Raw genomic sequence first — 23115 nt, forward strand, 5'->3', positions numbered from 1 at the left:
CTCTGGCTTTTGGCGCAAGGTCACTTGAAGGTCGTCGACAACGAGAGCTAAAAGCATATCACGCTTAAAAAAAAAAAAAAAAAGACGACAATGTGCACGCACCAGGCCAGCGCTGAGAGCGGCGAAGACGAGCAGCCAACCAATGTCCGTGCACGAACGCTGCCTCTCCAAGCCCTGCAGAGAACGATGATGCCTTATTCAGTGGCGCATACGCCACTAAACGGGGGACAGGCTAATTTTGCGTTTCCCCAATATGCACGTGTACGGTGCTCTACGCATCGTCATAATCATTATCAGCCTATCTTTGAAATCTGTTTATAAATATGCTCCACGCATATATTATAGCATATTGGGTTCGCAGACGATATATAGGATATAGAAAACGCACCTTTTTTCAGCTGCAGGAAGGAACTGAATGCACAAAAGGAATGAGACCTCGGAAAGTAGCCAGCTACAGTGGCGTAGCCAGAACCTTTACTCATATAGGGGGGGGGGGGGGGGGGGGTACATGCACTTGGCCGGGGTCTAAAGATGTGGTTGGGGGGCGGGGGTGCCACTGTCTAGCTATACCTTTGGGTACCGCTCTCTACAATAAAAAGAAAAAGCAGGCTGATGGGTGTACACAGTTGGTACTACACTACGTGAGCTGCGTGGTGAGTTGTAGCGCGAACGGGGCGCGCAAGACGACAGAGAACAGATGACACTGTGTTTCTTCGTCTTTTATCATCTAGCGTGTCGCGTTTGCGCTACAACTCGCGTAACTGTGTTAAGCATACCGAAGGAGCAGCAGAGGACCAGGCTCGTGAGCCATAAGGAAGACACTTTCAAACCGGACCACGACGGCGTTAGTCATTCAACCTGATAACGGACGTGCGCCATCAGCTTGATGGGTCGAGTATACACGCCTAAGGCTGTTGCACCATTGCGACCCGAATTTCGAGGCTCACACCACTGTCCTCATGCATAGTGTCTCAATCCGCGAGGCACAGTTTGACACCGTGGTCCTATATTTAGAAGATGCCGGCGAGCACAGTTCGGTCTTGCGTATATGCGCGAAGAGCTGCCACATTGTTTTGTCAGATTGCGTGCACGCGCGAAACTTACGCCCGCCGAGTGAACCTGGTTGTTGCGGTCGCAGCAGCAGCAGCAGCAGCAGCAGCCCATCAGCCGGCTGAAGGAGCTGGCCTGCGAGCACGCGAAGAGATGCCGCGGTTATGTGAGGAAAATGGTTACGTGCTCAGAGGAGGCACGAAACAAGTGTAGAAAGGGGCAGCGAAACACTGTATTGGCAGATCACGCTTCAGGAATCACCGGTATAAACAAGTCTAATCGTAAACGAAGGCATGCGGTATGTCCAAAAAGAAGAAGTAAGAACGAGCGGTCCCGGTGTGTATAAGCTGGTACAGCAATGTCGGAACCAATAGTATAGAGATGCGATCGACCCACTTGCTATATATACACACATGTCCCTCAACCCCCTTTTACCGGCCGGCAATATGTTATTGGTGCATGCAGCTGTACATAGACCTGCAGGACACAGTGTGGTTCTGGCTTTCACTTTGTGCGAGTGTCGTTTCGTAATCTCTCAGGAATATCCTCGGGAACCGAGTTTAGGCGTAAGCATTCAGTTGTACTGTAATGCATTTTAAATCGTCAACTCGTGGGTTAAGTTACACTGACGTTTTACTTCGTGAAAGCGAGTTACGCGCAAGCGTGTGGACGCCGCGAACATGCGCAGCGACCACCACGGCGTCCATTCCAGGCGCCTTCCTCCTCCGACGCTCGCTTCCCGCGCGGCTTCATAGTCTCGCCGATATTTCACAGACGAGCCATCTACGCCTACTCGTAAAATGAGAACGCGAAGCTCTTCTGTACTCCATCTCACAAGCTGGTTGCAGCACTGAGGAAACTATACACGATTTCTTAGCCAATAGGAAGGCCGAATGACCCTCGAGATGTGCTCATCCGCGCCACGTCGTCTGCTCACAATGTCTGTTTGTCATCCTCTTACATGCTCCATGGTTGGTGGATTACGAAAGAAAAACGTTTTGACGCCACAACCATATAAGTTGAGTTTGCGTGCATGCGACGACAGGGCTTCGCGTTACCTGTACACTATTATTGCAGTTACCTTGCAGCCTCCTTAGCAAGTAGTACGGGCGAATGCCCTTACAAATGTTCCCCTGCGCCACAGAGCCTGCTCGGCGTCTTGGCGTTTGCTCGCTACCGTCATCATACGTACCATGCTAGAGCGGGCTAGTAAATTAATGAACAATTAGACTTTTATAACGTTTCGCATCGTCAACGCATCACCAATGCTAATGCTGTGGCGTCATCTGCTGACTAGAAATCAAACCAATTTTGCCGCTCAATGCCCTGTCTGTAGTCCTATATAGCAGCGTGAAAACAAACAGCCGATCTCAATAATTATACGGCAAAACATACTTAATGATTTTGTCTGAACTTGAGACTTATAGCGATGACGGATTTTGCCGCTTGTTTTTTGCAGACAGGGCGGAGAGCCATGCAGTGACAAGCGCGAATTCGGATCCAAGCGGGTAGTCTGCGCTGTATGGGCGCTGCAATGTTGCCAGGGTTAGGGTGGCTATTACGGTTACCGGCGGTAACTGCCACAGTAATTCCCTTTATACGACATGCATGCGCAAAGGTCCTAACACATGTCACGTGTCGCTGTACCGTATCATGTAGCGAGCAAAGATAAAACTCGCCAGTTTATAGCCAATAATCATCAGCCAGTTACGCTCGGAACTATATACCACTGCGCAAAGAATTGCCTGTGTACGCCTCGTACCTTCGGCACTGGTGCAAGCAGTTTGTGAGACGGAGTATTGGCGGCGAGGACTTACGGAGTCGCCATCTGTCGGAAGCGCCTCCCTTGCGTAGTATGAGGGATAACGCGGCGCGCTCCTCCATAGGTTAGGCTTACGGCGCTCAATAAAAACACCACCCGGCAGCCCTCCTGGACATTTCATTAAGTATTCTCGAAATGAGGGAAGATTTTACTGTCGAAATAATAACCTTGAGCAAACTGAAAGCATAGAATCGTTTACAGACGCCATCTCTTTACCGAATACGTACAGTGAACGCCACTGCGCGCGGTCGCCGGGATGGAGTCTCCCAAATAGGCTTCTTGCGTGAAAGGTCTGCAAACGCTGAGAGCAAACTGTGTGAAATATGTTCTTACAGTGGGCTGTCTGTATAACCAAAAGGAGCCTCAACGCAGTGATCGCACGGGTTCGCAGTAACCGACTGCGCGTTTTCATGCATATATCCGCGCACAATTTTTCCCTTTCGCTGCGTGCGCGTTTTCGCACCGTGCCTGAGCTTTAGGCCGAAGAATATGAGCATTTGATAGTACACAAGCAACTATTGTTGCTTGGACGCCATCAGAAATGTTCAAAAGTAATTTCGTTATGGGGACTTCGACGCCTACAGCGACTGTGATATGCCGTTGCGACGCTTCAGTCTTTTTTTCTTCCCTTCTAAATTCCCCTTGGATGTTTCAATTGGTTTCTCAAGTTGCGTCGCACTGTATCTTTACCGGTCTTCCCAGCGTGCGATTTCCCGCTGCTTTGTTTTCGTAATCCAGTGCATTAATTTATTCATAACACAAACATGACCATGTGCCACGCCATTTTTTATGTGCTTCTTACCGCTCCCTTTCCATTCAGTGAACTTGCCAGTGTCGAGCATCAACAAGTTCATATACCAATATACCAAACCGTCATGACATTAGCTGGGCAGTGGGTGCGAGCGAGCGTCTCAGTGCGCGTTTTCTGCTACTCGCCGAACATCGCAGTCCCGGCGCCGTAGCAGAAATATTCCTCGCGTCTGTGCATGTTGCATACCCGAGTTGTAGCCGATGGTTGTCTGCCGGTTGTACTTTTCGCGAGGCAAGCTGCACGCAGCTTCTTGTCCTGCGGCTACGTGTGAATAATGTTGACACCGGACTCCGTTAAGTACGTACGGCACTGCGGCACCGATCAGTAGCCTACCATGCTGCACGCATCCACTGGCAGCCACTACCTATTATAGTGATTTCAAATGTTGTCAAGCAAACACCCAAGGCGGTAAAGCCTCACCACTTAATCAGAACCGCAACGCAGGTGGTACTTAAAGCTTTCGTTTTCAGCTCGCTTCGGCGCTTCCGAAGCAGCTGACGCGGCCGCTGTGTCCACGCGATCCCTCATGCCACGTCACGCCGACGGTGGCGCCAGCTTTTCCAGTGGCGCTGGTCGCCCCCAACAGTCGTGCTATGAGGCGGATGTTTCGCCCTACGCGGAATCAAACAACAGAATCCTCCCAAGTGCTGCTGTACTACATCTCTGCCGGTGCTCACTTTCACCGCCCACGCAAGGGGTGCATATCATTTAAACCGTTGGCCGATTTACACCCTTCCTTATTCGCAATTAAGGGCGTAAATTATTATGCAGCGTGCTCACGCGCCCGACCAAATTGCAGGGCGCGTTCGTCGCCGAACGCACTCTGTTTCGGAGACGCTGTGGTGGTAACAACTTTATTGAAAAATCCAGCAAATTCGTGGCCTGCGTAGGCCGCACCCGAGGAGGGCCGGGGATCCTGTCTCGCCGCCGCCTCACGGACTTGCCGGGCGGCCGTCGAATAGTTGACCTTGCAGGTTTGAGGTGCGCAGCGCAGCCGTCCACCGCACCGCAGCTATAGCTTATCTGGGGAGACTGCATTTTCTCTGCCTCACATTCCCAGAGAATTCGTCTAAGAGATGCGTGAGCCCTGCCGCATAGCTTGCAGTTATCGTCTCGGTTTGTGACTGCTTCCAGTCCGCCACTCAGGCCCTGTCGAGTTTGGGGTTAGGGGGTGGATAAACACGCCTGGATTTTTGACAAAATTTTCTAATGTCACAGTATCTGGTCATTCTGTCCCTCTGTGTCCATCCCTCCGTTGGATTTCCATCCCCCACCGAGGATCCTTCTACACGGGCGCGGAATGTGAGACCTCTCGCTACGCGGCGGACCTGCTCGTTGAGGTTCGGTACGGGGCACGTGTGAGTCGGGAACCGTCATTACCCCGTCTCCTCGGAGGTGATATAGTTTACGTTGGCTTTGAGTGCCTCGCCATTTGGCCAAATCCTGCCTTGTGCACAGTTTCTGACCGCCGTCTGCGAGTCTAAGTACGTATCTGCAACTGGGGTTAACGATGGCTGTCGCCACCTCTTCGGGGTCCACGCTGGGAAGTCTATGAAAGCGGCGGCGCGTGGAGAGCACGTGCGCCTCGTCGGATGACAAGAACGAGTGCGGACCGTTCCTTCTATATAGATATATGCTCTCGCCAGCGGCGTCTGATCGCGCGAGCATGCACGTGAGGCTGCCGCGGCCCGTGCTTCAAATAAAAAAAAACGCGAAAAGAAGTGCAACAGAAAACTGAGTGACATATACTATAGCGCGTTAGCGGCAGTCTAAGTAGCATATATATATATTCAGTATTGAGCCTATATAGAGAACATTTTCGCAAGAATCGGTCTAGGAAGCCCGCACTGTGAAGGCCAGTTGTCTTCGCGGCGACGAGCCGCGCCGCTTGCAAATGAAAAACGGTGCACATCCCGCGCAATGTGTGCACGGAATGGAGTAAGCTTTCTGTGCTGTTTGCTTCGATTTACGGTAAATTAGCGGCGACGCTGACGACGAATGTTTAGTTTCTTCAGCGTTTAGTGCAATACTATATAAGTGGTGAGTTGATGTTAAACCTTGCGTGCACCACTGCTGTTTGGCACCGCATAGTACACAGAACACACATCGAAACGTGTTTGCTTGAGACGATGTTGTGCGCAGTTATTCATAACGTTCTTAATCAGTTATTCATAACATGATGTTCTTGTTGTTTTTGCTGCTTTATTTGCATTTGTATCGCCCACCAGGCCTGCTTGGACCATGACGCCGCAGTATTGAATAAGCAAATAGAAAATCATTAAATAACCTCCGAGACATTGTCATTCCGACACACGGAACATCGCTTCCTGGCAGAAGTGATCAATCTTAATTCGATTACGGGGCTTCCGTACCGTCGCCTATATACGGTGCTTTTAAGGCGGCTTTTGGTCTGCACGCCCTGCGTGAGCTGTCTGCTTGAAAAATTTGCACGGTGTTTATTCTTCTGAAATAACAGAAACTCACTGTACGGTACCTTAAACTTATATTTAGACAGTTTGTCCGCGTTACCTTGACTTCTTACGCCGCATTTCCCTTTCTAGGTATACTTTGTGGCGCAAAATACATTTCTGGAAAAGGGACAGAAGAAAGAGAGACAGTGAAGCGCCAAACTACCAACTGTTTAATGACAGCCTGAACAAACGTATAGAAGAAAATACAACTTCCGCTCATGCGCAGATAGCCAAGGTGGGACGAACAACGTGGTCATGATAACATACTTTGTATGAAGCACATTTCTGCGGAATATAATACGATAGATGTATCGCTGACACAATCAGACCCTTTCTTTTTAATATAAAACGCTTCCAACAACTCCCTTGCAGTTTGGTCCCTACTTCTGCCAAGAATCAATACTCGTTCAAAGCATGGTCTACAACCACAGGCTTTACAGTGCGCAGGAAGATGCGCGTTCTCACTCTTGCCGATGCTATTAGCGTGCTCCCTCAGTCTGTCATTAATACAACGTCCCGTTTGTCCGACGTATGACTTGCCGCAACCTAGGGGTATTTCGTAGACCACCCCTTCGACGCAGTCTCTGAAATGTTTGGCGTGCTGCTTCTGGCAGCCCCGCGGCCCCTCGCGTGTGATCCGGGGGCACAATTGAGCTAACTTGTTGGGAGCGGAAAAGACAACCGGAATGCCATATCTGGTAGCAACCTTCTTGAGGTTATGGCTCACACGGTGCACATAAGGTACTACTTCTGGCTTTACTCGCTCCCTTTCTTTCGAGTGCGGTTTCCCACTCGCAGCAGTAGTTTTCAGCTTCTGTAGGAGGGACTCGACCACGGCATTTAAGACAGACTGAGGGTAGCCTGCTTTTTGAAGTCTCTCAAGTTGATGGAAAAAACTCGCCTGCATTACATGCACACATGACTTGCGCAGAGCCGATTCCAGGCAAAGTAAGGCGATTCCACGCTTCACAGTTTTAGAGTGCGCTGAGTCATATTGTAGCAATTCTTTTTTACCTCGAGGGAGGTACGCACAGCAAACGTGATCACTCTTAAGTGTTAGGTTAAGGTCTAAAAACTGCAACGAACTGTCCTTCGGAAGCTCGTTAGTAAAAGTAAGTCCTTTTGCGTTTGCTCTAAAAACATCCAAAAGCTGCTCAACCATTTCATGGCATGGCAAGGGGCATCTATTGTCAATAACAACTAAAAAATCGTCAACGTATCTAAAAACTTTAAGAACATTAGGATGAGATGAAGTGAAAACACATTGTAGTGCGTGGTCAAAGTAGGATAAAAAGATGTCACATAAAATGGGTGCTACACGTGAACCAATGCAGATGCCCTCTTTCTGCAAAAATATGCCATGTTCAAAAGTTACAAAGGTGCGGTTGAGATAAGCTTCCAAGAGGGAAACAAAATTCGAAGCCGACATCTCCATTTTAGACACAAAATTAGCTTCACCACTTTCGTCAATGCACTGCTTAACGGCTTTTAGAAGTTCAGTATGCGGAACCGAGTAAAAAAGGTCATTTACATCAACGGAGAACCATAGCCTATTTCTTGGCTGTCACGGAAATATTCAAAAACTTCATCCGAGTTTCTAGTCAAGAAAGGGTCATTGAGTTTACGATTATTAGTGAACGGGATACGTGGCAATATCAAGTCAGCAGTTTTTTGTTAAAATCCCTGCGGCTTCTTCAACTCAATGACCCTTTCTTGACTAGAAACTCGGATGAAGTTTTTGAATATTTCCGTGACAGCCAAGAAATAGGCTATGTGTTCTCCGTTGATGTAAATGACCTTTTTTACTCGGTTCCGCATACTGAACTTCTAAAAGCCGTTAAGCAGTGCATTGACGAAAGTGGTGAAGCTAATTTTGTGTCTAAAATGGAGATGTCGGCTTCGAATTTTGTTTCCCTCTTGGAAGCTTATCTCAACCGCACCTTTGTAACTTTTGAACATGGCATATTTTTGCAGAAAGAGGGCATCTGCATTGGTTCACGTGTAGCACCCATTTTATGTGACATCTTTTTATCCTACTTTGACCACGCACTACAATGTGTTTTCACTTCATCTCATCCTAATGTTCTTAAAGTTTTTAGATACGTTGACGATTTTTTAGTTGTTATTGACAATAGATGCCCCTTGCCATGCCATGAAATGGTTGAGCAGCTTTTGGATGTTTTTAGAGCAAACGCAAAAGGACTTACTTTTACTAACGAGCTTCCGAAGGACAGTTCGTTGCAGTTTTTAGACCTTAACCTAACACTTAAGAGTGATCACGTTTGCTGTGCGTACCTCCCTCGAGGTAAAAAAGAATTGCTACAATATGACTCAGCGCACTCTAAAACTGTGAAGCGTGGAATCGCCTTACTTTGCCTGGAATCGGCTCTGCGCAAGTCATGTGTGCATGTAATGCAGGCGAGTTTTTTCCATCAACTTGAGAGACTTCAAAAAGCAGGCTACCCTCAGTCTGTCTTAAATGCCGTGGTCGAGTCCCTCCTACAGAAGCTGAAAACTACTGCTGCGAGTGGGAAAACGCACTCGAAAGAAAGGGAGCGAGTAAAGCCAGAAGTAGTACCTTATGTGCACCGTGTGAGCCATAACCTCAAGAAGGTTGCTACCAGATATGGCATTCCGGTTGTCTTTTCCGCTCCCAACAAGTTAGCTCAATTGTGCCCCCGGATCACACGCGAGGGGCCGCGGGGCTGCCAGAAGCAGCACGCCAAACATTTCAGAGACTGCGTCGAAGGGGTGGTCTACGAAATACCCCTAGGTTGCGGCAAGTCATACGTCGGACAAACGGGACGTTGCATTAATGACAGACTGAGGGAGCACGCTAATAGCATCGGCAAGAGTGAGAACGCGCATCTTCCTGCGCACTGTAAAGCCTGTGGTTGTAGACCATGCTTTGAACGAGTATTGATTCTTGGCAGAAGTAGGGACCAAACTGCAAGGGAGTTGTTGGAAGCGTTTTATATTAAAAAGAAAGGGTCTGATTGTGTCAGCGATACATCTATCGTATTATATTCCGCAGAAATGTGCTTCATACAAAGTATGTTATCATGACCACGTTGTTCTGTCCCACCTTGGCTATCTGCGCATGAGCGGAAGTTGTATTTTCTTCTATACGTTTGTTCAGGCTGTCATTAAACAGTTGGTAGTTTGGCGCTTCACTGTCTCCCTTTCTTCTGTCCCTTTTCCAGAAATGTATTTTGCGCCACAAAGTATACCTAGGAAATCTAAGCACCAACTTGCCCAAGAAGTCCTTTCGCATTTCCCTTTTCCGTGAATGGGAGTTGCCAGAAAAGAGTCGCAAGGCTATTATTCTCTTGTTTCGCGACTGCGTCGGTTCTACCCGCCTTCTTTCTCCACCTCCCTCTTCCATTCTATCTACCTCCCCTCTGGACTGTTGCAAGTAAGTACAGAGGTAAGCGCTGCCGTTTCTGCGGTGCTTTTGCGGGGGTCACGGATAATTGCTGCCCTCAAGAGTGTATCGTGGTGACGCCTCTCTCTGAAGTGCATTGTAGCGACGCAATCGATATACGTCCGAGCGAGTTTCGCCCGTCGCTTTTCGTCTCTTCCCCGCTCCTGCCAATCATACGCACGCTCTGAACCACCTCCAGATGCGGCGTGCAAGACAGCAGCAGCAGCGGAAAAGTCGAACGAAGAGGCAAGGAAAGGTTCGCTTTGAATGTCGCCAGGTAGCGCGGTTGCGTAGGCGTGTTTAGAGTATTGGTGGGAAAAAAATCAGGGATGAGATTGATATGACCGGATATATACGTTACAGGCATAGGTAGCAGTACAAGGTAGATTCAGAAGTTTTGAGGATTATAAAAAAGAAGATTGAAGAGATGTCGCAGTCGAGATGTCACAAAAAAAGTCGTAGTTTGGCCCGAAAAGCGAAGCATCGATTGCGATAGCAAATTAGTGGACCAAGTAAGGACAGTATAGTTTTATCCGCCGTATGAGCTTGCGAACGTAAGCATATATTGACTAAATTGACAAGCATGGTGTCACTGTCGCACACGCAAGCATGAACGCATCTCACCCGATGACCGCAGAAACTCGCTGTCACAACGCTCCAGTAAGGAAGCGCGGCAGCAGCAGCAGCGTGCGAATTCGTGCTGCGTCTCGCATCAACGCGAAGCCGCCAAAACACAGCGCACGGCGGACTCTGTCCCCGTCGCGGATGGCTTTCATGATACAGCGGCCCGGAGTATAACGACCCCTCCCCGCTTTCCTATGTTCCCCCGGAGCCTAACGCGCGACGGAAGACGGCGCGCTTCTTCCCCGCTTTCCTCTCTCCCGCACGCGAGATTGAGCAGCGAGCGCCGGCGAGCGCACCCTCGCACGCTTTCACTCGCACATACAGCGCACGGCGGCGATTTTGTCGCCGTTGGACTTTGTGCGGAACCTCACGGCGACGCCAACGGCAGAAATGCGCCTGGAGTGTCCACATAATTGCTATCCCAATAAAATGCTAGAATGAAAAAGCATGTATAGCGTACCTGAGTAACTCAAAACAAGCCAGGTGATCACTATTTGTCACCGCCCCGTTTCAAAGGGTGTGCCGACGATCGACACTTCACCTCGTAGGTGAGTCGAAGCGCGAACCAAAATATTGACACGTGGGACTCAAATTCAAACATTTTCGGTGAAAACGCAGATCGCTTCTATTAAAATTTCCGGGGTTAAAGGTATGCTTCGCAATGGTTCGCAAATGCTTCGTAAAGGTTCAGCGGCAGCTCTTAGTATATTTAACCCCCCCCCCCTTTTTTTATACATTCCATTCAATTAAGTGCTGCTGCTTGTTATACTTACTATACTTAATTTCTGTGTACATATATTATCACCACCGTCTTTCAATGAACACTAATATGGGTTCTAGTCCATCTGAACTAAATTAACTAATTGTAGACCAGCGCATATCGCCCCTATAGCTGTGCTTCACATTAATATGCAGTCTGCTCGTTGCAAGGAGGACAACCTCTTTGTTATGTTTGATGAGTTTAAATTTAATTTCTCCATAGTTATGCTTACAGAAACGTGGTACCGCGATGGCTCGGACGTTATTAATATCGCAGGTAATAATACAGCTTATTTAATAAAATAGGAAAATAAGGACAGGCGGTGGCGTATGTATATATGTTAAACATGAGATGAGATACGAATGGCCTAACGAGTTGTAATAATGCCCGGATGATATTGAAATAGTATCTCTTAAAATAGAAAACTGTGTGTTTGCTGCAGTATACAGACCACCCGACGGCCGCACTAACAATTTTATACAGTTTTTAGATGACATGTTTTTCATTGTAAATGACCACAAATATATACTCGTGTTGGGAGGCGACTCGAATATCGATATTTTAGCAAGCACTAATAAACGAAAGGATCTTTCCACACTTCCTGATTCCCACTTTTTATTGAATGTAATTGTCACTCCTACTCGTATTACTGACTCGAGTGCAACATTAATAGACCTGTTCATAACAAACCTTCCCTTCAGTTCCGTACTCCCTGGCGCTATTTGTACCGCTATCAGTGATCACCTGCCTATATATTTTACTGTATCTCAATCCCGCTACACACCCAGACAGGCTGCTTCTGGCATATATTATAGAGCTGTAGATTCAAACCCTCTTTCGCGCTTTCGTGATGAAATCGAGCAAACGCAATGGGATGACTTATTTTCTTTCTCCTCTGTTGATTTAGCGTACGACTATATTATCCAAACGATCAGTTCAGTTTACAATAAAGATTTCCCACTTCAGCTTTTTTTAAAAAGCCAAAGCGTGCCCGCAATCCTTGGATGACTACAGAGATACTGAAAACGATGAAGGACAATGATAGTATCTTTCATGCATTCCTAGTTAACCGAAATCCAGATGATTTGAGGATGTTAAAAAAATGTACGAATTTAGTTATTAACTTACAATGGCAAGCAAAACGAAATTATTACTATACAATGTCCGAGGGAGCCACAGATATCAAACAAATGTGGAATAAATTACACTCCGTCATATCTCCAGGTAGAGTAATAAATAGTTTAGAAGAACTTGTAGCTGACAATGAAGTTATGAAAGGCAAGGAGTTCGCTCACAAACTCAATGAATACTTATGTAACTGAACTCACATCAAGATAGAGCCTTTAATTTCTTACCCATGCCGCTCAAGGAATCAATATTTATTTGCCCAACTGATGAAAATGAAGTATTAAGAGTATTTAAAAGCTTTAAGATGACTAAGAGCGAGAATATAAATAGTCTAAAAATGAAGCCGAATAAGTATGTTATCTTATTAACCCGTGTGTGACACATATTTACAACCTTTCCTTAAAAACTAGCATTTTCCCACACAATATGACAAATGCTAAGGTGACGGTAATATACAAAAGTGGTTATAAAATATTCTCAGTAATTATAGGCCCATTTCAATCCTTCTCCTATTCTCCCCCCAGAGAATAGGAGAAGGATTAAAAAAATATTCATCTTAGACTGTCAAAATTGTTTGACAAACATTCCGTCATAACAAAATCGCAATATGGATTTAGATCAGGTTTTTCAACAGAAAGTGCTCTGCTATTTCAAAAAGAATTGACCCTTCAAAATATTGGAGTGTAGAAATTCACACTAGGCATATCTTTAGATGTGTCCAAGGCCTTTGACAAAATTATCCATTAAACATAATAATAATAATAATAATAATAATAATAATAATAATAATAATAATAATAATATTATTATTATTAATACCTTTATTCATAAAAACAAGTGGTACAAAATGCCAAGGCATTAGGAAAAAAGTTGCTACAAAAGCAACTTGACTGGTCCTAATAACCAGAAGGTCCAAAAGGCAGCAGACAGCAAGGAGCGCGAAAAAAAAAAAAAGAAGAAAGGAAAGGGGAACAACGAAAATGGAGAAAGGAAAGAGAGTAATGGCATGTAGTACATAGATCTCACTTAAACAATTTGCTTCACACATGAAACAGCTCGGGAAAAACAAACAATATAGATATATAGATACACAAAACTCTTAAAAAGAAAAAGATTAGGTACATGGTTAAACCCAATTCTTGGGGCAATAGAAATTATACAGTTCTCTGCCAGAACAATTAGGTACATCGATGGACGCAAATCTCAGATTATTCAGCAGTGTGGGGAGAGTGTAACAAGTCATTTGGTTACCATAGGTTGAACGCACATGCGGCACATGCCAGTATTTCGGGGACCTGAAAATTAACCTTGATCCACTCGAACTTTGAAGAAAAAAACAGAGACTTGAATTCCTTAAACTACTTCACACTAACAATTTATCCCTTGACCCATCTGAACATTTATCGCAGTTATCGACCAGAACTACACGCCACCGCAGACATGATGCATTAACCCCTTACTTTGCAAGAACAAACACATATAAGTTTTCTTTTTTTCCTAGAACTGTAACCGAATGGAATTGTATAAATTGAATCTACTTCCTAATCTTGTTTCTCATTGTTTGGTTTGTTTTGTCAACCTGATTTTCTTTGTATGTACCATATGTCGCCCTCCCTGCTTGGACCACGTGTCCGCAGTATTCAATAAATAAAATAAATAAGATAACATGGGATGTTGTGTTTTAATCTAGCCAGAGATGAAACAAGGCTTAAGTTCTGTTTGGTTTCTTTTAGGTATCCAAGAGCAAGGCGGTAGTTAAACATATCACTGGCTTTAATTACCCAAAGTTTTTTTAAATAGGGGCTCAGATGGGGAGTCAAAGGGCATATCACTAATTACGCGAACAATTTTATTTTGTGTTACAAGCAAACGGTTAATATTTGTAACAGATGTGGCGCCCCAAATAAGGCAGCAATAATGAAGGTGGCTCGCAAACAAAGCATTATAAATTAACATTTTAATCTTCCGAGGCATGTAGCGAATAGAGAAAACGCGTCCAGTAATTTGGTCGAGTTTGACTGCAAGAAAATCAATATGATCGCTCCAGCTCACATTTTCATCAAAAAAGACCCCGAGTGTTTTCACAGAAAGGACGAGTTCAGTTTTAGAAGACCCTTACACCACGTCCCTACAAAGACAGGTATTCTTATTCTTCGGTTGAAATAAAACTGTCTTTGTTTTTTCAGCGTTAATCTTGAGACTATTTTCTAGAGACCATAAATATTTTTTCCAAACAAGAGTTAGCCACTGACACTAGCTCCGGAGCATCATTGGACGAAAACAGGACAGTAGTGTCGTCGGCATAGATTATGAATTTGGCATCGGGATCAATATTAACGAGATCATTGACGTAAAGATTAAACAGAAGAGGCCCAAGGATACTTCCCTGGGGAACACTTGCCGTAACACAAGAAATTTTGGACGATTTGTTGTTAATGAACACATTGGCATCTGTGCTGCAAGTATATGACTGAAATAATTTTAAGGCGACACCGCGGATACCATAGTACGTAGGTTTATTTAATAATAGTTCATGACTGATGGAGTCGAATGCCTTACTAAAGTCAATAAATACCCCTAAAGTAAGCTGGCGGTCCTCAAAATTTTGTAAAATGTATTCTTTCTGCTGAAGAAGTGCAAGCTGAGTCGATCTGTGCTTGCGAAAGGCATATATAATGGGAAAGCTGCAGTGTTATGGAGTTCATAGTGCTGCCCTCAATCTAATTCAAAACTACGCAGACATCAATGTGTATCGATAAGCAGAACTCTGTCTTCTATGCGACTTGTTAAATACGGAGTTCCCCAGGGCAGCATATTGGACCGCTATTGTTTATTATATTTATTAATGATATTGTAAATGTCGACCCTTAGTCCCAATACATAATTTATGCTAATGATACAAGTCCTTTCTTTTCCGGAAGACGTATACATCATCTCGTGAATCTAGCGAACATAAAATTGGACAAAATATGTACCTGGACAATAAGACATCTTCTTATAAATCAACTGTTCCAAAACTGAAGATGTTCTTTTTCGCTCTAAATCCCCGCTTTAGCCCACTCATTCTTATAACCTCACGTTAAATAATGATAAAATTGAATTTTCTTCTAAAGAAAAATCTCTAGGTGTTATTTTTCGTGAATATATGAAATGTAATCACCATACGGAATTTTTACAAAACACTTTGCAAGGTCTTGGGCGTACTCAGAAAATGTCAGCGTGTATTGCCAGTTCCACGAGAGCTTTCGACATTTAAGGCGCTCTTCTCATCTCATCGGCGCTATTGTAGCTCAATTTGGGTTAAGGGAACAAGGCCATCCATAAATAATCTTCTTGTCCTACAAAAACAAAAGGCTCTACATTCTGTTGCAAACCTAGCATATAATGCACACACTTCAGAACTGTTCGTTAAATATAGCGTAACTAAATTAAGCGTGCTATATGGATATATACTTTGCTTTCCTTCTGTGAAAAGTCGTCGCGGCCGCGCCCCACGCGGTGCAGCTCGCTCGCCGCCCCGACTCGGAACAATGGTGCACGTGCGACGCACAAACTGCGAGTTGCCCGAGGCGTTCAATAATCTCTTACGGAAATGTTCGCACACTCTCTGACGCTTCTGTTTTAAGCACGCTAACTCAAACATGTCCTTAGTAAAATTCTCTTTTTTTTTATGGATTTCTGTGTATATCACGTGTATTCTCATTTAATCGCTGACGTTGTAATGTACTTTTCTTTTACGGCCATGCTGTCATAGTGAACAGGGGACGTACGTCTAGTCAAGCTGTTTCTAATGCAGCATTCTTTTTTCCTCGTCCCAACCACTTATGCGAAATCCACGTATGTGGTAAAATAGATGAGCTCAGACTCAAAGTACAGCCGCTTTTCCGCGTATTTCTTTTGTGGACCACCACCTTAGTGCATGCATTATCGACGTCTAAGCGTAAACACGTCCAAATGACGTCTATGCCAATGCCAGGCTTTTATTTTTAATAGTCTGTGCGCAGAGCAGTGGCGAAAATGAAATTCTAGAAGACGGACACTTCTATCGAAACAATTCCAGGTTTCTTCCCGCGACTGTACCCCCCTCCCCCCCAAAAAAAAAAACGCTACAATTTGCGCACTTTTACTTCGGTGATAAGGACTCAAAAACATACAAGTATTTTGTGAAACTGTTTATAATGAAAGCACAATGTTCAGACAACGAAAAAAGGCAAATGACAAAAATCGACCGTTCAGCACACTTTTTTCAATTTTTTTCGCCCCTGATCTTCCACCGTTTTGTGAAATTCAAATGACCCTCACGGGTGCAAAAAAAAAAAAAATGTTCGCGCAAAACATTTTGCAAAAATACTGTGCAAGTAATGCTCATGTACGTGTCTATAATATTTTCGTAAATTTTTTTCCTACAGAAATGGACATTGCTCGAGCGCCAGCCACGGTTGGGACAGTTGGCGTGGAAGGACCCGGAAACAACAAGCAACGCCTCGTTTCGCCTCGCAGCCTGCGTGAGGATTCGACGCTTGCCGAGGGGTGGATCCGGCGCGGTACCGCGGGTCACGCGACGATAGTGTGCACACGGTTCCGGAGCCAGTCACCTCAAGAATGCTTCGCTAAGTTATGCAGGCGTCAATAGTGTCTGCCGTTCCTTTGTTTTCTTTCTTTTTCTCGTGTAAGATCTTTACGCCACTATTTCTCGATGCTTGCTGAGGAGGGGAGTTGTAAACGGCAACCACACGAAGCTGACGCATTATATGGGCATCCGAGTCAACAGGCGTCCCAATGTCCACGTGGTTCGCGGAACTCCTCCCAGTCAGCCGATCGAAGAGAGCGTCCCGTTTGCGACGCACTCGATGCGCGGTAAGGCCGCGCCAGGAATGTGCGTCCCACGTGGCCGTAACATAGTTGCATATTTGTACCATTTTACGAAGCTTTCTCTTTCTTTTTTTTTCCCTTTTTTTGCAGGGTTTCGTGGGACACTGCCTGCCTGCTAGGTCGATTGCTATCTCGGCGTTTACATTTGTGCGTATGCACCAGTATACATGCATACACGCAGGTTATATGAAGCTGCCAGCGAAGTGGCTTATATACAACCTTTCTGTATTGACCAAGTATGCGGATGATGCCTATATTGTACATTACCTTCTTACATAAAACCTGAAGATATATTAGGGCATCCCAAGTACCTCTAAAGCATGCCGATCGGCTAATGTAATGGTGAATTATATTTACCGGATTCGTTGATTTATTTATTTGGTTTGATTTAGCCACTCTTATCCCCCGGGACTCCGACACACAGGAGGCACAGAAATACGGGCTCCGCACTGTTCTGCGCATGCACCCTCGACAAGCGTCGCGTACTCGTCGCCTATGCATCCGCCTGATTTGTAGTTTCCATTTGGGCATAGCTTGTGAACGATGCTGTGCATAAGCATAAAGATTGCAACACAATAAACTTGTGACCTTGTGACGGATAAACAAAACGTTTCCTGAGGTTACATGTTGCATAGATGAAAGTAACCAAAATTGTCGCATCGCCTTTAGTTGTAAAGCATTTAACTCGCGGTTTTACTGAAGCTTCGCTTCACATAGATTCCAACACGTGCGATTGCAGCCGCACTATTTTCTCGGCTGCACTTAAAGAGGTACCGCACACCTCTTTTTGATGGAAGTAGGAAAATCGGAAATTAAGATTCTTATTCACTTGGTGCTTCTGGTCGTTTGTGCGCACCTCTAATTTGTTGTTTGTTTGTTTAACACCTGGTCTGCTTTGATTTTGTTTATGCGTGTGACACCGAGTAAGACGCTCCTGCGCGTGTGTGCGAGCCCCTCCACGGAGTGCAGATTTTGTGTTCAGACATGCCGGCAGCCATCGGGATCACAGCGCCAAGATAAGGGCCAGCCACGTGACCGCTTCATCACAACTGCATGCGCGCAACTCTCTGCAGCCATCTCAGTGCGCGTCTCACCGGATGAACGATCCGCCGATAACCGTGCACAATCATACGAGGGCCGTGCTACGCGATCGCCGCGATGAGAATTTTGCCGAGGAGACCGTGCGGTTATTTTCTTTACGACCCGAACGACGGCGGCGATCGATGGGGCGGCACTGCGGTCGACGCGTGTCCCGACGTGCGCGCACTTGGCCCGAGTGATCCTCCCGCACGTCTGCGACGCGCCGTCGGCTGACCGCGCATCTCGACGGTGCCGCTTAATCGACCGATCTCCGTGAGGATCGACGCAGGCGTTGCTTCAACGTTCAGTCCAACGCGAGAGTGCCGAGTTGACGCTAAACGTTACCTTGTGTGCACCACTGCTGTTTGTCTGCGTTGTACACAGAACCCACAGAGAGAGGTGTTTGCCTGAGGCATTGTTGTGCGTCATATTTTATAAGCTCTGGGTTGAGCGTTGTCGTTGCCTCACATGGCACATCGCATCGTGGCAAAAGTATTCAACTTTCATTGAATTAAGGGGCTGTACGTGCCAAAACCACAATCGGATTATGAGGCATGCCGTAGTGGCGGACTCCGGATTTATTTTGACACCGTGATGTCCTTTAACGTATCCCAACATCTAACTGCATGCACGTGCGTTTTCTATTTCGCCCCCGTCGAAATGCGACTGCCGCGGTGGGGATCAAATCCGCGACATCGAAGAATGACGTAGCCGCAAAGCTAACGCGTCGGGCACAGAAGTGTTAATTTGACGTGCCGACGTTTCCGTGGTGTCGCCTTGACCCTCATTAAAGCTCCTTTCTGGCCGATCTGGTGCATACTTGACTTGAAAATTGCAACAGCGCCAACACATGCATCCACAAAGTAACAAGGACGAGACTCAGCGCTTGTGTCTCGTCCTTGTTACTTTGTGGATGCATGTGTTAGCGCTGTTGCAATTTTCACGCCTAGACCCTGCGGTGTGCTTTAATTGATGCGGCTCTGCTTCTGCACGCCCTGCGTAAGCTGTTCGCTTGAGATATGTTCCCGGTGTTTATTTTTCAGATATAGCAGCAACGTACCGTACCGTACCGTACCGTACCTTGAACTTAAATTTATCCCGTTTCCCCACAACCGCTGTCGTGCCTGTAGTAGTAGTGTTTCGTTGCCTTCTCGCGCCTTTTCCCTATCCCCTCTCCCTTCCCGTTGAATGGGAACTGTGAGCGAAGAGTGGCAAGGCTGTTATTCACTCGTTTAGCGACTGCGTCTGTTCTACCCTGTCTCTGCTTCATCTCCCCCCTGCTCTCTTGTTGAAAAACGTTGGAAATGGGAACAAGAATAACAAAACAAATTTAAGAGAGGAGAAAACTGCATAAAGAGCACGCGACAGCCATTACAGTCAGTGTCATATTTGGCCATACAGTACAGTGTGTTTCACAAACGCAAACAGTAGCTCTCCGACTAAGCACTATTCACTACACAAGCTAGGCCACCGAGATGGTCTAGCTTGAAATAGCTATATATATATATATATATATATATATATATATATATATAATATGACACACAGATACACACACAGCGCTGTCCAGCGCTGCGCCGCAGCGTGCTCAATCGGTTCTCATTGCAGAGCTACACCGCTCGATACGGGACGGAGCGCCTGTTGCTATCGCGGGCTTCACGGGCGTCTCGCGTGAGAAAATTGACTTCACGGACCCCGACTGGACAGTACGTGCGGTTGCACATCCTGCTCACAGCGGGAGAGCAATTCCGCAGATACAGAGTGTCCCAACTATCATGCACCAAGATTCAAAAATATTGTGAGCACTATTAATGTACTTTATCGCTTTCGTATGTACGTAGCAACCATCATCATCATCATCCCTTATCTGCATTTTATCGCGCTTGAGCTGGCGCGTTTCCTTTTTGGAATAAAATGCGCTTAGCAGCTTGGTCGGTCTCGCTATCATAATGTGCAAATGCCACGTAGCTGTACAGAACCAAGATAATGTTGTTTGCCGTCGCTTGGAGATACTCACACTTTATTTTATTGCATTCCGTATAAATACATAAGTAGTCAATTAATCAACTTCTCAAATATTATCATTAGATCAAAAGTGTCAATAAGAAAATTGTAGAGCGACGTGAAAAACTCCCGACGCAGCTTTCTGTTGCTCGATACGCGCCACGTAAAATTGTTTTTCCAATTTCCGCAGTCCCTAATCGGAAAGTGGTTTTGGCACGTAAAACACCGCAATTTAATTTTTAATTTGAGTATCTCCAAGCGACGGCAAACAACATTACCCTGTTTCTGTCCAGCTATATATACGTGGCAATTGCATATTTTAAAATCTTGGATAGTTCGGACACCATACTTCACGGACCCCGACTCTGCCGATTATTGTACCTATATATATATATATATATATATATATATATATATATATATAGGTACAAAACAAGTTACAGAAGTCGCAACAAGTTACTGGAGAATTTCATTAGCGATTCGAAGAAAACGGTGTGAAAAACCGACTAATATATTAGTGGGGTCTTTACACCGTCTTCTTCGAATCGCTAATGAAATTCTCCAGTATAAGTTGTTGCGGCTTTTGTAACTTGTTGGTATTCGAGAATCTTGAATATCACCGCGTTCGTGAGTACCTTTCGTACGACCAAATTTGGTATGTACCGGGTCATCGATTCATAGGTCTCCGACTTCTTGGAAGCTATAGAAGTAACGGGAAAAACTAGCACCGGCACATAACGCCAGTTAGCGTTGGTAATCAACGTTTACGACTATAATGTGTCAAAATACTTCGCCCGCACGTCAGCAGCGGTGGTTAGGTTGCCGTTTGCAGCTGAGCGCGACGCCGCGCGTTCGATTCCCGCGATGCAAACGAGCGGTATAACTCGAGGTTTTAAGGAACCGAAGCGGGCTCAAGAAAGCCCTTCACTGCGCCGTAACCCGTCCGTCGCAATCGTTTGGGACATTAAGGCCAATTAACTAAGGGTACACTGTCAGTTTGAATTTCTACTCCGGACAAGTCGAAAAGGACTCCAACGCGTTGTTCCGTTTCCGTGCTTTGCTTGCACTTGCAACAGTAACTCGTAACGCCTGTCATCTTCTGCTCGAAAACATACGGTTAACCGTCTGCGGAGCGGCTATACGGCAAACTTCCTCCTAATCTCGCGTAACAGGCTACGTTATTCGCATTGCAACTTGCGCCGGTGTACAGTTTTTCGAAGCAATATACCGGCTCTTCTGTCATGTTTCCGAACGGGCCGCGCCGCCTCTTTATTTGCTCCTGTCTAGAACGTGATCGGCGTGGTTTCCCCCCCATAATGGCTACGCATTTCTGGTCAACCCGTTAGCCGAGGCGTATGTACTTGGCGAGGACCACTCACCGCTCGACGCCGCCCGAGGAGAAGCAGCCCGTGTTGTGCACCGCGGCGGGCAGAGCGTCGCCCGTGGTTACCGCGCTGTAAGCGCTGCCCGTTTTCCGCTTCCTCCCTGCGAGCGCGTGCGGCAACCGGCGCCCAAGGGCCCGAAGCGACGCGAAAGTTTGAACGCGCCAGAATCAATCCGGGGTCGACGACCCGAACAACGCTTCGCTCTTTCTGCCGCGGCCTGTGCGCGCACGACGTCGTCTGTTCGGATGTCGCCTGCGTCGTCGTGTATGTATGTAGCGCACTTCTGCACGCTCAACAAATTTACGCGATGATAACAACAACCGGGAAAATCGTTTCCTCTATACCGCACTTTGCGCAGATTATTCCATATTGTATATTATCTTGACACAATCAGAATGTGTCTCAAAATGTATGAAACACGTGTTCAGGACCACTGTTTTCATTAATCGCTGCCATTTCGAAATGCTAGCTTGTAGTATGCGTGTACACTTGTACACGTGCATCGCCTCCGATTTTGCGGCTGTGACATTTTATTCCTCGGATGCTATCTAATTTAATGGATGTGTCGGCGTTAGACCGATGCGGACAAAGTATCTGGAGCACGCTTAAAAGTCGTCAGTGAATATTTCTCCAAAGTATTCCGGGTGCATTTCGTGCATTTCGCTATGCGCTCTTCCGCGCACTTGGCGGATACATACACTACGAAAGTGTCCCCGCAGATCCTTGGCAAATTTACGAATCTTGAGCTCGCTTCGATTTTGCTATTGTAGCCCATGCACTAAGTTAAATGGTGGTTTGATGATCTTATCAATCGCAGCAGCAGAAGACACAATATGTATAGCACTCACTGATGTGTTACCTGTTTCTTTGTAAGTCCTCTGTCGGCATGAATTATAACTTATTAACTGTATACAGCCTTATGTGAAAGCCCTCCCCGAAACGACTGATTTAGTCTGTGTCACCGCATTGCTAGCTATAGTACTTTTCATATGAACCCAACAGATAACGAAGCCAAGGAAAGCATGGGGGAAAAGTCATTGTTCTTCTTCTTTTTTTTTTAAGTTGAAGTATATGCAAATGTTAAAGGGAAACAAAAGTGGACAGTGGGTGTGGGTTAACTTCCCATCCCCGTGCTTTATCCTTGGCTCCATAAGCTGTTGACTTCATATGGTTGCGACTGACAAAAATCGGGACCCTCGGCACCCCGTCTTCTCGTCCGTCAACCTTTGTTACTCTTCATAACATTGCGCCTATCCATGGTAATCCGCATCATTGCGTGACTGACAGACTGACCTACCGATAAATAATACTTAGGCCAGTGAGTAACTTTGGTGTAGTTTTTCTGCGTTAGCCGACACAGGAACGCGTATTTCATAACACTAAAATGTCGGGAAGCATATAGACCGCATTTTCGATCGCAGGCTACGCCATTGTCAGTGTGCTTTCCTCCGAAGAAAGATCGCATCTCTCCCCAATAAAGCAGACTTGGAAAATAGCGTGCAAGAAATGTTGGGCGATACAATAAAACTTCTTCTTTTTTTTGATGTCTTACGAAAGAGATAAATAGCCCGCGATTACAAGACCAGCCCAATTCGCCGCTGGTGTCCGTGCGTGAAAAGAAAAAAAAAAGGGGGGGGGGCGGAAAGCACGCACTGAAATGCACAAAAACGGTGCTTTTTCATCG

General features: G+C 45.9%; 1 protein-coding gene and 1 long non-coding RNA gene across 4 annotated transcripts in view; one reads left to right on the plus strand and one right to left on the minus strand.

Moving 5' to 3' along the window:
• The window catches only part of LOC126527455 (choline transporter-like protein 1), a 108140-nt gene that overhangs the window by 83600 nt on the left and 1425 nt on the right, over nt 1-23115 (minus strand). For all 3 annotated transcript variants that reach the window (XM_055068469.2, XM_055068468.2, XM_055068471.2), the window contains exons 1-3: nt 21426-23115; nt 1105-1185; nt 103-174 (exon numbers count right to left, since the gene is read on the minus strand). The exon at nt 21426-23115 is cut by the window's right edge. In XM_055068469.2, the coding sequence (XP_054924444.1) occupies nt 103-174; nt 1105-1164 (132 nt within the window). In that variant the 5' untranslated portion in view covers nt 1165-1185; nt 21426-23115. The remainder of the gene's footprint in view (nt 1-102; nt 175-1104; nt 1186-21425) is intronic.
• LOC129383747 (uncharacterized) overlaps nt 1-23115 on the plus strand; it is a 103392-nt gene that overhangs the window by 49998 nt on the left and 30279 nt on the right. The window contains exon 2 of the long non-coding RNA XR_011890252.1: nt 16500-16595. This is a non-coding gene — a long non-coding RNA (uncharacterized lncRNA). The remainder of the gene's footprint in view (nt 1-16499; nt 16596-23115) is intronic.

Source organism: Dermacentor andersoni, chromosome 9 (assembly GCF_023375885.2).
Source record: "Dermacentor andersoni chromosome 9, qqDerAnde1_hic_scaffold, whole genome shotgun sequence".
NCBI lineage: Eukaryota > Metazoa > Arthropoda > Arachnida > Ixodida > Ixodidae > Dermacentor > Dermacentor andersoni.